The 17,520-nt window shown below is 47.8% G+C and overlaps 2 protein-coding genes across 4 annotated transcripts in view; both read right to left on the reverse strand.

The window, feature by feature from the left end:
* Nucleotides 1-9,077, reverse strand: part of ZDHHC5 (zDHHC palmitoyltransferase 5) — a 36,462-nt gene extending 27,385 nt beyond the window's left edge. For all 3 annotated transcript variants that reach the window (XR_012646065.1, XM_074998088.1, XM_074998087.1), the window contains exon 1: nucleotides 8,976-9,077. The gene's annotated coding sequence lies outside the window, so the exon portion shown is untranslated. The remainder of the gene's footprint in view (nucleotides 1-8,975) is intronic.
* Nucleotides 9,078-12,852: 3,775 nt separating this feature from the next.
* CLP1 (cleavage factor polyribonucleotide kinase subunit 1) lies at nucleotides 12,853-17,211 on the reverse strand. The gene is made up of 3 exons (XM_074998091.1): nucleotides 17,162-17,211; nucleotides 15,921-16,544; nucleotides 12,853-13,957 (listed from the first exon to the last, which is right to left on the reverse strand). Exons 2-3 carry the CDS (start codon nucleotides 16,524-16,526, stop codon nucleotides 13,286-13,288), a joined length of 1,278 nt encoding a protein of 425 aa, XP_074854192.1. The 5' UTR covers nucleotides 16,527-16,544; nucleotides 17,162-17,211; the 3' UTR covers nucleotides 12,853-13,285.
* Between the last annotated feature and the right edge of the window lie 309 nt (nucleotides 17,212-17,520).

Here is a 17,520-nt window from a genome sequence, read left to right on the forward strand (position 1 = left end):
TGGATCCTTTGCTGAGAAGGCAAAGAGGAAATGGGAAGCATGCCCACAGGAGCTTATCAATATCTCTCAAAGCAGGACAAGAGATTTCCACAAAAAAAGCCAACCCTGTTGACTGCTGAATATATTTACATTTGGCTGCTGTAAATGAAGAAGAGTGTACTTCTCACCAGGAAGCCCTAGTTACTCTGTTAGATCTAGGAAAAAGGAGCTCTGGCTTACAATCTAAATTAAGTGAGGGAGTCAAACTCTTCCTCCAATATATAAAATGGGAAGGGCAGGGGAATAAGTTTCTCTCTAGAAATAAAATCAGAGGTAGCAACTGCACAAGAAGCAGAGAGAGACAATGGACCCAACACAGCCCAGGAACAACCTGAACACAGATATTTCATTGATTATTGTAGTAGCAACTCAGCTCAGTTCCAATTGTATTTATAATACATTCTCTGCTCCAATGGTTCTATGTTTTATCATGAACCCTTTATTATAACATTAGGTATCCAATATAAAGTTGCAATAGTGCCCCCCGCCGCAACTTTTTCCACCTGAGCTGAATGAATTTTCTCATGTGCATGAATGTGGTGATGCTTGGGAAGAAGCTTGGGGTGCAGGAGTGTGAATTGTAGGGTGTGGCTGTGGCTGAGGGGCTCTTGGCTGGGACAGAGGGCATGAGGGTACAGGAGATGGTACAGGTTCTGAACTGGGAGTTGGTGTAGGAGGGGACACAGTCTCTGGGCTAGGGTGTGGGCTTTGGGGGTGCAGGAGGGTGCTCATGGCTGGGGAATCCTCAGGATGGGGTAAGGGATTGGGACTCAGACTCATCTGAGCAGTTCTCTGCTGCAGCCAGTGGGGAGGAGCGCCTGTTTGCTGGGCCATGGCAGTTTCAGGGCTTGTGGAGAGAGCTCTCACAGCTACAGCCCTGAGACCCTGCACGGGACACAGTGAGAAGTTATGGGGGAAACTATGCTGTAATAACTGGTCTCCTGGTTTCTATTTTGATTTTTTTCCATGTCTTTCATTTCTCTCACTCTCTTTTTAGGTGAAATTTAGTGGTGACTAAATATGCCAGACTGATATTCCTGGAACTTGAAAGTACTCTAATACAACATTAAAGATATTCCCTAATTACCACATCAGTCAGGTGTTAAAACAATGTTTTAAATGTCCACTCATTTAATTGCCAGATCAGAGTAAGAAACCTTTCCGAGTAAGGAGAGCTTCAGCTTTTGGTTTTTGCAGACTCTAATACTATATTTTTAATATGTAAGTTGCTAGCCTGCATGACTGAAAGGAAATCTTTCCAAATATGACTCTACAAGCTGTGGTTCCTAAATCTGCAGACGGTTCCAATTTCACTCTATTATTATTGACTATCCCAAGCAGCAGAGTGAAGACTGACAAGACAGGTCATTTTCAAAGCTACTGTGCCCTTGTCAATTTCACCCTGCTGGTTTTGAGGGAAATTCTGGAACCACAATAGAGGCAGGCACTCAGTTGCTCAACAAGGGAGGAGAACCTAAAACAGTAATAAAGAACTCTTTACAAAGATGATCAGTGTTCTGCTGTGTTACAGAATATATAGTGAGATATTAGCTCTAGTATGAACTAATCTACAGTCACCTTAGCGGCATGTTAACTCCGAAGTTTATTTAGGATATCAATACCAATATTAAATTATGTTACTAACGGACTGCCTTCGCAGAAACAATCCACTACTGTGCTTATCTACAGTAACAGCACAGTCGACATGTTTGAAAGGGTGTTCAACTGAAATAAGGTCGCAAATTTTAAAGATGCATATAAATAAGCATTCTATCAGACTTTGGGAGTTCATTTTGTTTTTAAGATCTTCAAAGTAGGCCTATCCCCAGCACAGACCAAACATTGTTCTGCTTTGCTCAATCTCCAGTGTCTCTTATGTCCTCATCCAATCCAATGACTCAACACTGAGCATTCCATCTTTCCTTCCAGTCCATCTCCTTTGTCTCCCTCTTCTAACCTCACTGGCAACTCCACTGTCACTTTCCTCGCCTTACCACCACAGCAGCATCTTCATCTTTTTCCAAGACATCCCCGTACACTTCTTGCCCTGTTTCTTTCTCTCCAGTATCACCAAGATCTACCCTGTTAATTCCCGACCCTAACTTTTGCCATATCTCTTTCATCTCTCGCCTCCATTTCAGGAATCTTTTCTCTCACGCACCTCTGACCTTTCTCCTTTCAGGCTACCCCAAATGCCTCCACTATTTCTCATTCTCTTCTCCACCTCATCAAAATCAAGATTTGATTTCTCATCTGCAAGATCCCCTTCTCACATATTCAAACGTCATTCTCTTCCCACACCCATTTATTCCTTATAGCTCTTCCCAATGTTCTCTCATTCCTCCTCCTTTCATAACCTCTTCCACTAGATTTTCCTCTTACACAACTTAGTTTCATTCCTCCTACCTGCCAGGAGACCTGTCTCTCCTTAAAATCCATGTATTTGAGAAATCTTTCCCCGTGCTCTTCTCCTCACAATTCCCTCCAACCCTTGCCTGAACTGCTTCCCTGTATCTCCTCACTCCCGGACTATCGCACCTACAGGGCAAGGAACATAATTTACTCTATTCTTTGTACGCAAGAGTGTACATTCATCACGCGAAAGAAAAAATTCTAATGACTTCACATTTCCCTACTTATTTCCATTGCCACTGGTAATCACTGCAGTTTCCGTTTATGTCCTTGGAACACAACAATAAAGGCATTACATGTTTCCCCATGCGTCACCTTTGCCCTGGGAAGATCAGCTTAATCAGGAGAAGAGGAGTTCTCCAAGCCTAATGCCCTAGTTTACGTTTCGCCAAATATGGTGATGGTTTGCATTATGTGGTTATCTATCTCCGTGCAAATTAGACACAACCCCAACTCAAACCCAATCTCAAAGGCCATCAAACAGCCAACACGTTTTAATTATAAGTTCTCTGGCACAGGGACCATCTTTTTGTGCTGTGTACGTACAGTACCCAGAACAATACAGTCCACAATATGGGCTCTAGGCACTACAGTAATACAAATAATAAAATAAAACCAAAAAGTTTCTTGTAACTACTAGAACACACCCAAAATGGTCTACACGTGAAAGGCTCTGTACCCGTTTCTGACTGCCTCAGCTCTCTGGTCTGCCCTCGATTAGTATAAACTTACAACTTATTTGGAGAAGTTAATTACAATAATGAACTCTTATCACCATTCTGGGCCTTTATATCTCATGGATGCTTGTAAAATTTATCTTCCATTTCTGACTAAAGATGCACTGAAGCTAAGCCCCTCCCTTTCACCAGAATCTGAACTGATAATTGTACTGAAATAGAGAATATAATCCCACAATAGATCCTATTCCATTTATAAATGCATCATCCAAATTTAAGAATGGCTGGTACAGGAGAGTTACAAAGTGTTTTAAAATGGGTCCATCCAGTGGCACACACCAGACAGAAAATCTGGACCAGGACACTTACTTGTCATCAACAAAAGGAGTCCCTCACATATCTCTAAAACCATCTCTGGTTTCCAGCTAGGAGAGCTGCTAGTGGGACCCATAAAAGCATTCCAGAAGTCACTTCTCTGCAGAGAAGGTCTCCCATGAAACAAAGCTTTTTATTTTCAATTTTTACAAAAATTACCCAAGTTTTACAAAAGTTATTTTCAAACAAAATTCAGACTACTCAAGTACACAAAATTACTGATGGTAAGGAAATCCAATGCACTAGCTGTAGGCTTTTATGTTAATAAGAAATGCAAGGCTGATTGTTAATGTAAAGCAAAATAGCGAAAGATATGCAAAAATGCACACCTGTGTGCATGTGTTCTTACTGTTACGGGGCCATTCCTAAAATAACCCCAGCAATAAATACTGCTTATATTTTAATACTTACTTTTCTCCATTTCTTGTTTTTTCTGTCCTCCCATTCCCTAACAGTAATTTTGATATTACCCAAAAAAGCAAAGATAATTCTGTGCACAGATTTTCAGACACTTGAAAATCTTTATAATAAAAACTGAAAAATTCTGAGCAAAATAAAAACTGAAAATGAAGGGCACTGACAACTCAGTACCTGGGTAGTGAAAGTCATCTTTTCCTTAAAGACAAATATTAGTTTAAGATTAAAATTAAACACAAAATTAATCCTGTGTTCATGCAATTCAGAGCTCTGCAGCTCAAAATCAGAATCAAGAAATGCAAATATTAAGATTTCCATAGTAACACTAACATGGGCACACTGTTCACATGAAGTATGTTATTTGTCCTAAGGTAGCCTCCAGACAGCCCAATGAGGAATCAGGGCTCTACTGTGCTAGATAAAAAAATCCTATATCAAAAAAGCTTATTTAATTATTTTTTCCCCTGGCTTTTTCTTCTTGAAAAGAACATGTTTAAAAAAACATCACATAGAAAATAGTACACACAGGCTGTTAGTGTTGCTGGGAAAGGGACACATTAACTTTGCAATGGTTTGACTGCAGTTCTTACAGTGAGGAACTATCCCTTTCCTAAATCATTCCTACAATTGTTGTTTTTTTTCCCCACTGCTGCTGCACATCGAGTGGATGTTTTCAGAAAACTATTCATTACTCCAAGGTCTCTTTCATGTGTGAGAACAGCTAATTTAAACTCCATCATTTCATAGGTATAGTTGGGATTATGTTTCCCAAACTGCATTATTTTGCATTTATCAACACTGAATTTCAGCAGCTATTCCATTGCCCTGTCACAGCATGAACACAAAGATTACACTTTAGGCACACATATGGAGAGGAAATTTAAACTTAGAGCAGTAATATTTAGAGCAGAGTGTAATTTGGATTTATGCAGGGAACAGGTGAAACTGAGAAAAGGGGAAAAATTAGAATTAAGCGAAGCAGGGGGAAATATTCAAAGTGAGGCATAATTTAGATTAGCAGTGTCCAACAGAATTCAAAGATCGCCACACTTGTGGTTGTCGTCTTTCCATATTCACCACATTAAATAATTATCTAAACAAACGCCCTCCGTCCCCCGCCCAGAGCCAGGCTTCCCAACAGCCCATTCTAAATATATGCCCTCTCCCAGACACTCCCAACCGCCCGCCCCACCCCCAAATAAATTCCATCTCTCCCCCCCCAGAACCAGACATCCACAGCCCCCACCCCTAATTCAACGCCAGTGACTCACCAGAGCCACTGGAGCCACTGCTGGGGCCACCACGCACTTCTCCCACCAAGTGGTGGGGCACATGCATGAACTGGGCAGACAGCACTCCCTGCGTGCAGTTCTCAGAGCCATGTATTGGCCACCCACATATTCAACACAATGCAGCATCCTATTGACCACATGTGGAGAGTGGCAAACGTATCAGACACCGCAGACTTAGATTTCATATTGTTTCCTCTGAGGTAATTTTTCAGTTGTTATTTTCTAAATGCCACCAAACAGCAGCCAAAAATAATCTGCCTGCCAGTTAGTTCATGGCCCCATTAAATGACATCCACAGTACATGCTATAAAATGTGTGTGATTGATCCATTCTGCACTGTCTCTCAGAGTGCAGCATGAGACAGAGGCAGCCTGGAAATGAAGTGGAGATGCTAGATTTTCAGTCACAGCTGGACATAATCATCAGTGCATTGCAGATGTTAATCTTTGACAAAATACACATTTTATCATACAAAATATTTTGCAGGCTCTAGACAAAACTGCCTGAGCCATCTGTGATTTATGCTGCACCAGGACAAAGAACTTTAAAAGAAATCCCCCTCCCAGCTTTACCCAAAAAAGTGTCATTAGTAATGTTTCCTCTAATATTTTCCATCCATGGGCAGAATAAATTTTGTTCAGTGCACCAAGTCATGTGCAGATGTGCACCACCACTAGACACAGAGGCTGCCTGCTGTGGGCACTCTGCTTATCAACTGGGTAGCACCTGAATCTCTCCAGGGTGGCTGCCACAGTGCTAGGCTTACAGGGAACACTGACCATTAGTCTGAACATAGAATGAAATAAGTTGAAGGATCCTTTCTGGGCTATAACTGGAATTTATATTTAGGTAAATAAATCTGAAAGTGGATGAAACTGACATTTACTCACGCAGCGTGGTAATTTTCCTGTGTCTATGTGCATTAATACAGAAAGCCCATACCTGAAAAGTCTATCTTAGACACTTATCTGGTCCCCACCACTAAAATATCTGACTGCCTCACAATATCTCTGTGCTGTTATTCCCATTTTACACAGGAGAATTGAAGCAAAGCAAGGCTAAGAGATTTACCCACAGTCACCCACAGTGTCTGTGATGGAGCTGGGAACTGAACCTCAGACTGCAAATCCTGGGCTAGCACCCTTCCTTCTCGTGCAAAAGAAAAAGGGGCAGCAAGAAAGGGAAAACAGGATTCATGCAGAGAAAGCACTGTAATCTAGGGCTGGGAAGAATTTAATTCAGGAAAAAGGGGATTCCAAGAACAGAAAATAGGACTCATGCAAGATGTAATACCAGAGGGGTGATGAAAAGGGCTCGTACACCAAGGGAGCATGGCATATAACCAGGGACAGAGACAACAGGAGTGGAAACAGTCAGGATGGGAACATAACATGGCTAGAGAATAAGGATGTAAAGCCAGAGAAATTAATTAATAAGGAATCAGAAATGGGTTTATAGTGGCCAAGAGGAGCAGACTGCAGGGAGGAGAGAAAAGAGGCCCCTTAATGTAAATAAGTCCATGGAGGTGTCAGGGTACCACAACAGAAGAAATCAAAGAGGAGAACAGCAAAACAAAAAAAACAGTCCGGTAGCACTTTAAAGACTAACAAAATAATTTATTAGGTGATGAGCTTTCGTGGGACAGATCCACTTCCTGAAGAAGTGGGTCTGTCCCACGAAAGCTCATCACCTAATAAATTATTTTGTTAGTCTTTAAAGTGCTACCGACTGCTTTTTTGTTTTGATAGTATATAGACTAGCACAGCTATCTCTGTTACTAGGAGAACAGCAAATGTGTCAGTGGATGGTGGGGGGTGTCACACTTGGGGACAGTCAGAAACAACATGTGCTCAATAGGAAGAGATAATGTATGGGGCAAAGAGTCTCTGTGGGAGAAATGTCACGCACAAGGAGAGGAGACCAGGGGAGATCTGATCTCTGGAGGAAGGGGAACTGAGAGGAGTCTATCCGGTGGAGGGAGCTGGGGAAACGGTGATGGTGAAAAGGCAGGAGTCAAAAGAGCAAGGGTTTGTGAGTGCTAAAATCTCTCTCTGGGTGGAAAGAGGCAGTACAGGGGGGTGCTGGTGAGGGGAAGTGGTATCTGCAGATGCTGGGTATTTCTGTGGGGGGAACACTAAACAGAGAGGGTGATACAGAGCAGTGGTATTCCTCTATTTGTATTGGTGACCCCTTTCACACAGCATGCCTCTGAGTGTGACAAACCCCCTTGTGAATTTAAAATACTTTTTAAATGCTAAAGGCAAAGTGGGGTTTCAGGGCAGAGGCTAATGGCTCTCCACCCCTCACTTAATGATGCCTCAGGGGGCCAATGAGGTTATGACCCCTGTTTGAGAATCCCACTTGTACAGAGATAATCAGTACCTAGGAAGGGTCTGTGGGTGCTGATGGAAGTTTCTCTGTAGGCAGAAGAGTGGAAGAGTGTGTGGAGGAGGAGATGTATCAGGTAAACCTCTGCAGGGAGAGGAACAGGATAGGGGTAGGGTGCCACTGAGGGGGTCTCTTTACGGGAAGGGGCAGGTGTAGGAGGGGGTGTCTCTGAGGGAGTAGTGTGAGGAAAAGGCATGTAGCTGCTGTACATGTTATGAGAGAGGAGCAATGCAGGACAATGAAGGAGGATGGCAAGTGGGGGAGGACCTGTGGATTCTCTCATACTATGGGGAAGGACAGCACAGGGGAAGGGCATTGAAGAAGGAAGGGGTTAGGGGCTGCGGCTATTGTGCATATTGTGCGGAGGCAAGGGCACTGAAAGGGGAAGGCCTCTGCAGGGGGCACAGGTAGTGAAAAAGCAAGGAGTTGTGGGGGCTGTGCATGCTATAGCAGGGGGGCCAGGGCAGTTGGGGGCACTGACGAGCAAAGACCTCTGGTGCAGAGGCAGCATGCTGAAGAAGCAAGGCTTGGGAGGAGGGCTGTGCATGCTATGGGGGAAAGGGTAGCATGGGGGGGGGGACCTGAAAGAGGAAAGGTGGGGACAGTGTGGTGGCACTGAGAGACCTGTGAGGGGAAGGGCAGGGCAATGTGGGAGCAGTGACTAGAAGAGGCCAGACGGGAGGGACAGGGTTGGGGTGCTGATAAGAAGAGTCAGTGGGGGAAAGGCAATCGTGGCCCTAAGAGTCCTGTAGAGGGAGACCCAGGGGAGGGTGTTGATAAGTGTGGGGGAGCTGAGGAGGAGAGGAGCGGGCCAGTGGGTGAGGGGAGGGGCGGCGTGGGGGCACTGAGGAGGAGCGGGGCAGGCCTGCGAGTGAAGGGAGGGGGGCGCTGAGGAGGAGCGGGGCCGGCCGGTGGGTGAGGGGAGGGGCGGCGTGGGGGCGCTGAGAAGGAGCGGGGCGGGCCGGTGGGTGAGGGAGGGGCGGCGTGGGGGTGGGGCTGAGGAGCGGGGCGGGCCGGTGGGTGAGGGGAGGGGCGGCGTGGGGGGCGCTGAGGAGGAGCGGGGCGGGCCGGCGGGTGAGGGGAGGGGCGGCGTGGGGGGCGCTGAGGAGGAGCGGGGCGGGCCGGCGGGTGAGGGGAGGGGCGGCGTGGGGGGCGCTGAGGAGGAGCGGGGCGGGCCGGCGGGTGAGGGGAGAGGGGCGCTGAGGAGGAGCGGGGCTGTGCGGCGGGCAGGGTCTCTCTCGGGGCCAGGTCCGAGGCCGGCTAGGCCCGGAGCCGGGGCCCGGCCCCCAGGCGTATTTCCCCGGTTCCTTGCGGTGAGCGAGGCCCGATTCCCTGCCCTGCCCGTGAAGAAGGGCCGGGCCCGGCCCGCACTCACCCGCAGCGCACCGTCGCTCCCGGCTCCCTGGCTGAGAGGCGCGTCCAGGCAGCGGGGAGGAAGCGCGCTCCCGACCCTCTGCTAGCTCGCGCTGCGCTCGCCGGTTGATCCCAGGCCGCGCGCTCCCCCTTCCGCCCCCGCGGCCAGCGCCGGGTCGCGCGCGCGCCCGTCCCAATACTGCCAGTAGCTGATTGGCTGGCGGGGGGGAAGAGGGAGGGAGTGAGAGCCGTTGTACATGCCGGGAGAGGCGAACACCCACTTTTTCGCTCTGCGCGTGCGCTACAGCACCCCCGCAACCGAGGTGGGATAGGTGCAGAGTGGCTCACTGAGCACGCGCCGAATAGCTCATCTCCCTCCCACCCACTTACTTGCTTCCAGTCTCCCCATTCGTAGTCGGCCATGGTGGTTGACAGCCTAGCTGCCCAATCAGAGCTCAACCCCGTTTAGGTCGGTAATCTATGCACTGCTATTGGCTGATCTGGGCTCTCACGGTGAAGAATTCGCCACTGTCGTTCAATTGATTATTGGGGGAGGGACTATATTGAAAACTCTAAAGAACAGCGCAGGGGGGCTAACCCCCCCCGACCCCAGAGACTCTAAGGAACCATTCACCCCCAGGCTGTGTCACGTGTCTCCTACCAGTGACATCATCGCACACGCCCACACACTCCCTAACACTCCCCTTTCAGTGACCACAGCCCTTCCCTCCCTGTTGTCAGTGGAGATGTGACACCACAATTAGCCAACCACCAACCCAGGCTTCAATGGGTGTGAACCCCCTGGGAGCCATGGTATAGCCCACCCTGTCCTGACTGACCACCCAACACAGCGTCTAGGGAATGCAACCCCTCACTCTATGCTGTGTCTAGGGGTGAAGCACAGCTAATCTCCAGGGTTCTACTCCAGGCCCAATGCCAGGCTGCTCGGGGGTCGGGGAGAAGGCTCTAAAGAAAAACGGGGAGGGAATAGCTTAAGCTACTCTCAGCAAGCACCTGAGGGTTATTAAGAGACAACGGCATGATAAAGACTGCATACAACAGAGACCAAAAGGACCTCTCAAGACAGGAAGTTGTTCCAGGCAAACAGACCAAGATACAGGGTCCCTGCTAGGACATGGGAAGTTAGATGAGGTATATTAGGGGGTGAGAAGCTGTTTGGTAAGACAGAGATGCACGCAGCCCAATTTGAAAAACCTCTCTCTCTAAATGCTTTCCTCCTGCTATGCAACAATTCCTGGGTCTAATAAGGCTGTCAGCAAGGAAGGGTCCTGTGGCACCTTATAGACTAACAGAAAACTTTTCTGTTGGTCTATAAGGTGCCACAGGATCCTTCGTTGCTGTTACAGATCCAGACTAACACGGCTACCCCTCAGATACTTAAGGCTGTCAGGTCACTTTAAGTGCAAGCTCAGTAAGACTTGCTGGGTTAGCATAGTTAATATACAGGGTGCAGCAGTCGAGGGCCCCCTCTAAAAGTAGGGAAATAGTGGAATTCCATCCTGGATGGAAGAGATGGGACACAGGTATTGTATACATTGGCAAGACTGAAACACTGCCACAGCAGCATTTTACTGTGACACCATAGTCATGGCCTCACCCAGCACTCTGTTAAGTACCTCCCCAAGAGGAGTAACTAACAGTGCTAGGAGCCAGCTCACAGTGGCACTTTTCAGCACTTGGAGGGTGGTCTTTTACAGCCCTGAGTGAGAAAGTTACAGTGCAGTAAAGTGGCAGTGTAGACAAGCCCATCAGCTTAGCTAGCCTTGTAACATAACAGAAGAGGATGTCAATGAGCAGTTATAAGGGCTTCAACCTATTGTATTGCAATGGTACATAAGGGCCCAACTGAGAACAAGGCCTCACTACACTGGATAGTGCAAAGACACAGTAAGACAGTCCTCGCTCTCAAAGAAGTCACAGTTTAAGTGGACGAGACAAAGGGAGGATGCCTATTCCCTTTTCACAGAGTATTATTGTGGCCCAGAGATGACAACTTACCTGCCTCAGGTCACCCAGATAGGCTGCAGGAGAGCCAGGAATTGAACCCAATGTCAGGTGTCCAGCACAAGTGAAGCCAGCCTCCTGCACTAAAGCTGTTGTTCCACCACCTGAGTTGGGTGAGCTCCAATCACCATAAAAGGGGCAAGAACAAGGCTGATGTTTGACCCCACAAGCTTATGGGACACAAAATACACCTCCTAGCTTCGGTTTGTCTTCACAGCATCACACATACCCCACCTGTGAGATCCTCTTGCAAAAGCTGCATGGCAAGACCAGTTTTATTTCTCTCCACCCCAGCACCAGCACTGGCTCAGATGCCCAAAGCACTGCCAAAAAATTAAAAGGACTGGTGACCAGGATGGGGAGGTACAGAACTTTTCACCTCTTTTAGGCAGTAGCCCTGATGCAGTCCCAGGACGTAGACTGTCTGAGACAGTCTGGTAACTGGGGTGTGCATCTGCCAAAGCAACTGGTCCTGGACCTGTGACTTCTGAAGAAGTGTTTGATCTTTGGAACAGGTCATCTGTAAGGCGGCACAGGACTTCTTGTTGTTCTCGAACATACAGACTAACATGGCTACCTCTCTGATACCAAAATTTGAGTTTGTGTTATTAACTCATCACAGTGTGCTAATTAAACTGGGAAATGGGTATGTCCTTCCCCACTAATTCACACTCTTTTATAAATCATGTGAACTCCCTGGGACCCATGGTATAGCCCACCCTGTCCTTCCTGACAACCCAACACAGCATCTAGGGAATGCAACCCCTCACGCTATGCCTTGTGATCCAGGAAGTTACTGATGGGTTTAATCAAGAGTGCCACCTCCTGGTTAGCAGGGTCAGGACAACCCAAAATCCTCAATTTACTTGTGACTAAAATCCTACAGTCCTTCCCAACAGGTCTCTTCTCTCCTACTATGCAGTCTCCAGTATTACTGTCTTCCTCACTACCATTTCCATTTGTAAATCTTTCTCCTGCTCTTACCCTGAAGCACCACCAACTTGCAGAAGTTCACTGCAATGGTTTCCCACACCAGCGGCAGATTCCTGGCTCCAAACCTAATAAAAATCACTGTTCACCTTTACTACAGTAGCAGCCAGTCAGGAACGAGGGCCTGAGGTGGTAGGCGCTGTAACATCTTACATTAAGCATTCTAATATAAGATGAGACAATAGGTGAGTACAGCTGACAGGAAGGGTTGGGGCAACATTCCCTCTAATCTTTTCCATCCACGGGCAGAATAATTTTTATGTGCACTGAAGCATGTGTGAATGGGCACCACCAGTAGAAACAAAAAGCTGGCTGTGGGCGCTCTGCCAATCATCTGAGCGGCTTTGGAATCTCTCCTGAGCAGCCATACAAGCATACAACTTACAGGGAACATTGGTGGGGAGAGAAGGAAGTAATCACAAAAAGCAGTCATGGGATATTAGCTGCCCAGCTATAAGTGCTGTACACATTATAGCACAAGCAGGCTTACAGGAGGCTGCTGAAGGAGAATTGCCATGGATGTTTATAGGGAGCTCATTTAATGGCCAAGTGAACTGTAGAGATTTTTGTTGGAATATTGGTGAATGGATGATTCAAGTTGACAATAAGACAGAGCAGACCACTCCATAGCACAAGAGAGGTGAAGGGTCTAGAAAATGAAACTGTTGGCTCTTCAGAGCCTGGCTCCTGAAATGATCCAGACTGTGCTGAAAAGCCCCAGTCAACTTTGCGTGGTCTTGTTCTACTCTGTTCATTTCTCTGTGGACACGACATGAAAATTCCCCTCTCCAAGCTACAGGAGTGCCTCCTGTGTATATGCATGTCTTGCAGATCTCTTCGCCGCTGCAGGAGGTTACATAAAAATTCATCCACTGTCACCCGAGAACAGCAAAATGCCAAGAAATTTATTAAAATTAGAAAAGTATAAAACAGAATATTGATCCTTTCCTCCAACAGGAGTCACATGAAGCACCAGCTGTGTAAAAGAGACAACGGTTCCTGATTTCAGGGGCTGAAATCTAAGGAGAGGAAGGGAACCTAGAGAAGGAGGCAGACAGTGACACATTTACAGCTACATTTTATCTCCCATTCCCTCCCTGTTTCTGTCTACAAGCTAAATCACAAATCTTCTCACCTGGCCCACTTTGATTTCTCCAAATGATTTGATCTGCTCAGCAGCCTCTACCCTGTCCCCACACTGGTTTCCAATGGCATAGTGTGTGTGGCAGTCTCCACCACTTTCACTTGACAAAAGTTCTGTCCACAGTGGAGATGCTCTAGGCACTGAAATCTACCGCTTCTACTCTGGTGTCACTCCTACTTAAGGTCCATGAAGCGAATATCCATGATCAGCAGGAAGTTCTTGGGCAGTGGGCGAGGTGCTGGTGATAGCACTGTAAAAACCTGGCGATCTACATCCACCCCAGTGACAACGATGAAGCCAGCTACACTGGTCTCAGAGATGTTCTCCTCACTGCCATCAGCAGTGCTGACACTCAACAAGTGGTGCACCATGTCACGGCCCGGCGTTACTGGCACAAGCTTGAGCTGATTGTCCTCCTGTGACATGCCCAGCGGCAGGCATGAGTCAGGGATGGTGGGTGCCCCCACTTTGTAGATTTTAACATCGGAGAATTTGACATCAAAGGCATGAGGGTAGAAGCAGCCACGGAAGCCATAAAAGTACTCACGGATGCGATCATCCCGGCATTCACGCCGGAAGTCCTTAGAGCGCTCCACCACCCCACCTGACTTGGGGAGCAGCACTGTGCGCACAAAATGGGGCAGGTCCCGTTTCAGTTCATTGTAGAGGCGCTCCTGATCAAGCACGACCACCACATCCACCTCAAAGGCTGAGGCTGCATGCACCAAGGCGTGATACCCTGAACCCTTCACCCAGCCGCACGTGTTGATGACACAGCCGCTGACTGAAGCCCGACGGTTCACTTCGCAGCGCTGGTTAAAGACATCAGCCAAGCGAGAAGTGATCTGCAGAGAGAAAGCAGCAGAGCTAATTGGAACCCAAAGAAGATGCCTGACACATGGTAACTGCAGTACCTGAACTGGCTCCGCCCATGGTCTTTTTCTTTCCCAAGGTAGGACTTATCGCCTTTGCAGGCTGCTACCACTAAATGGTGCCCTGATCACATACAAATTGCCCTTGAGCAGCCCTGACACTGACATTCAACTCCACGAAGAAGAAATGGACACCCACAGCCTCTTTCTGTTCAAGCACCTCACTTTAGGAACTACATCTTGCACTTAACCAGTGAGGTAGGGGATACAAATTTGGTTACTCAGGACGAAGTGCTAAGCACCAGTGCATTTATGTGTTTCTAGAAAAGTAATCAGATTGTAAATCTCATACTCTGCCAACTGAAATTAGAGGTAAATGACAATTTCCTCTGGACCTCTACATTGGAGCTCACAGAGGAGGAATTTGTTGATAGTCTTCTGCACAGTCAGATAGTATGTAAATATAAATAGATTTAGAAAAACAATGTAGCTTTGTGTCTACATGTCTACAAAGAAACGCAACAATGACAGTTATTGCTGCTTTAGGGAGATAGTATCCGCATCACCCCAATGCACTGGAAAGTGTGAACTGCTAAACTCTGCTCTTTAAACACAAAATATCCTTTCTATTGACTTTTTGCTATCCAAAGTCTTTTGAAGCTATAATTAAAAAAAAAAGTTTCTCACAATCAAGACAATGCAATGACACATAATTGAGAGGATCCTCTGTCTCTGGATAGTATTTAACTCTTGGGTTAATAAATGTTAATGTTTGTCTCCAAACATGTCAATGTTTGATTGCTGTCCCTATTCTACAGATAAGGAAGAGACTTGGGAACATAAGAGTGACCACACTGGATTAGACCAATGGTCCATCTAGCCCGGTATCCTGTCTTAACAGTGACCACTGCCAAATGCTTCAGAAGGAATGAAAACTAACAGGGAAATTATCAAGTTCCAATCTCAAATTGTGGCAATCAGAGGCTTATGGACACCTAGGTATGTGGTTGCCCTGACCATCTTGGTTAATAGCTATCGATGGACATAACCTCCATGAACATATATAATTCTTTTTTAAACCCAGGCAAATTTTTGGCTTTCACAACAGCCTCTGGCAATGTATCCTGTGAGCTGACTGTGCACTCAGTGAAAAATAACTTTCTCATTTTGTTTTAACCCTGCTGTTCATCATTTTTATTTGGTGACCTTGGGTTCTTGTGCTACTGGAAAGTGTGTTAATTTTCCAAAGTCACATACGAAGTAGCAACAGAGTTGGCTCATGAGCCAATTCCAGCCCACTACGCAAGCCTGCTCCCTTACAAGTAACACAAAACAAATTAAAGATTACTGATAAGAGAAGATAAAAGAGGAAGCAACAACTCAAACACCCTCTTTATCCTCTCCTCCAGACTAGGGGATAAAAATGCAGCTGAGCAGTGCCAGCAGTAATTGTGAGGTAGGTAAATGAGGGAATGTCACCCCTCTACTCCCAGTAATTCCTTTTTCTTTGGATTGGCCCTCCAATATCTATTCATGTGAGTTCAGGTCTACAGAAATGTCTCAAAATGTCCATCTCTGCTTGTCCCCATCCACAAGGGTACATGTGTGAATCCACCTTGCTGGACTGGTCTAGCTCTTGGCAAATGGAAATGCCTCCACCATCCCCTGCTGCAAATGGGGTGTGCACATTCCCATTCCCCTTCCAATTCTTTGGATTGTGGAGAATGTGCCCAACTACACTTTTCTCCAGTTGGACCAGAGTATGAATCAACATCCCATCTTCAAAAGACTCTGCCGCACATGCAGACTGCCTTACTGCTCCCTCACCCAGAAACACATGCTCCAGTCATTGAAGATTGCTACATCTCCAAAACGTGCACATGGAAAAGAGCCCTGGGCTGCCTTGAATTTTACCCCCAGGTCCCCCACTGCTCACCTTGTTATAGAGTTTGATGTTGGTGCCAGGAGTGGTGGAACCAAAGTGATAGACCAGGGGGGCCTGGACAGAAAAGCCCTCCTCTACGTCAGCAGGCCGCTCAATGTACAGTGCTCCCATGGTGCCAGGAATAGAGACAGAGCCTTGGCCCACATCCAGCTCCACAAAGGTGGGTCGGCGCCCCAGCCGCACAGCATAGTTCAGCAGCAGCCGGCACACAGTCGACTTACCCACATCCGTAGGCCCCACCACCATGACCCGAGGCCCCCGCTCATCCTCACGCTCTGCCTGCCTCCGCATCTGTTCCAGGGCAGTGTGGGTGTTGAGGTAGAGCAGCATAGGCGTGTCCTTTGATACGTAAGCTACTTCAGTGCGGCCGCTCAGCTGCACAGTGCAGCCATGCCAGGTGAACACAGCCACTTTGGCACCAGCATCGAAACTGAACTTCTTGTTGCGGGTCAGCTCAGTGCCAAAGATTTCTGCCATTCCCCCCAGCAGCTCTAGCTGAACAGTCTGCGAGGCCTCCACTTCAAAGCGAAGCTCTGTCTCCCGCTCCAGCTCAAACTTTGCCACCTGCTTCTTCTCATCTCCCGTCTCCTCTGCCATCTCTATCCCCGTACAGGCCTGAAACGGGCAAGGAAAGAGGTCAACCTCAGGGAATCTAATGTTCTCCCATCACCCCCCCCCATATGCCCTTATAGTGCTCTATGTTGTCACACAGACCCAGGCTTAATTATACATGGATGAGAAGGGGGTTCCCACTTCCCACAGCATGAAGTGATTGGTAATTCAGGAACTCTGCTAATTCAGTGTTGCCACATCCCTAGGAACAAGCACAAGTATGACAGGCCACGGCACTGGGCCACAGCCATGGGAAGAGCAGAACAAAAGCAGGAATGAGGTCAACACTTCAGTGTCCAGATGCTACCAGACAAGAGAGTGGCTGCAGTTTCATTTGGGAAAACAGACCACTGGGTAAACAGGGACCACTAGAGAGGCCGCACCCCACCCCCAGTAAAATGACAGACACACACCCCTGTGTTCGGGGACTCCCCAGGAATTACTATCCCCACCGCCCTCACAAGGGCGGGACCTCCCCTCGTGTCCAAGCCCCCCTCGGGAAACTGCGGCACCGCACCCCTCCCCTTAAAGGCCGAGAAGGGCGTTACTGGGCGCTGCCATGGCAACAGCAGGACGCACGAGGCGGCAACACCCCGCCGAGCCCCAGAAGAGGTACCCACCTGCCGCCTCGCTATAGACCAAACAGCCGGGAGCGCTAAGCCCACACGCACATCCGGCCCCACAGCCGGAAGTGCCTCATGGGAGAAAGGGTCTGTTTCGGAATCGCGGGAGAGGGGAAGGGGAAGACGCGGTGCCTACTGGGAGATGTAGTTCGCTTGGTTAATCCGAGCCTATAAAGCGGGACTTGGAACGGCGGGTGGGTGCAGAGCCTTTCGGGAGTTGTAGTTCCCCAGCCAGGCCGAACTACGCTGGGGAGAACGGGCCTGATCCAGGACGGGTCGATGAGAGCCCGGCTGCAGCTCGGCTTTGCACACCACCCGCGGGCGTGACAGTTTGTACAAATAAGTTTAGAGTTATT

This window comes from Carettochelys insculpta, chromosome 6, assembly GCF_033958435.1.
Source record: "Carettochelys insculpta isolate YL-2023 chromosome 6, ASM3395843v1, whole genome shotgun sequence".
Lineage (NCBI taxonomy): Eukaryota > Metazoa > Chordata > Testudines > Carettochelyidae > Carettochelys > Carettochelys insculpta.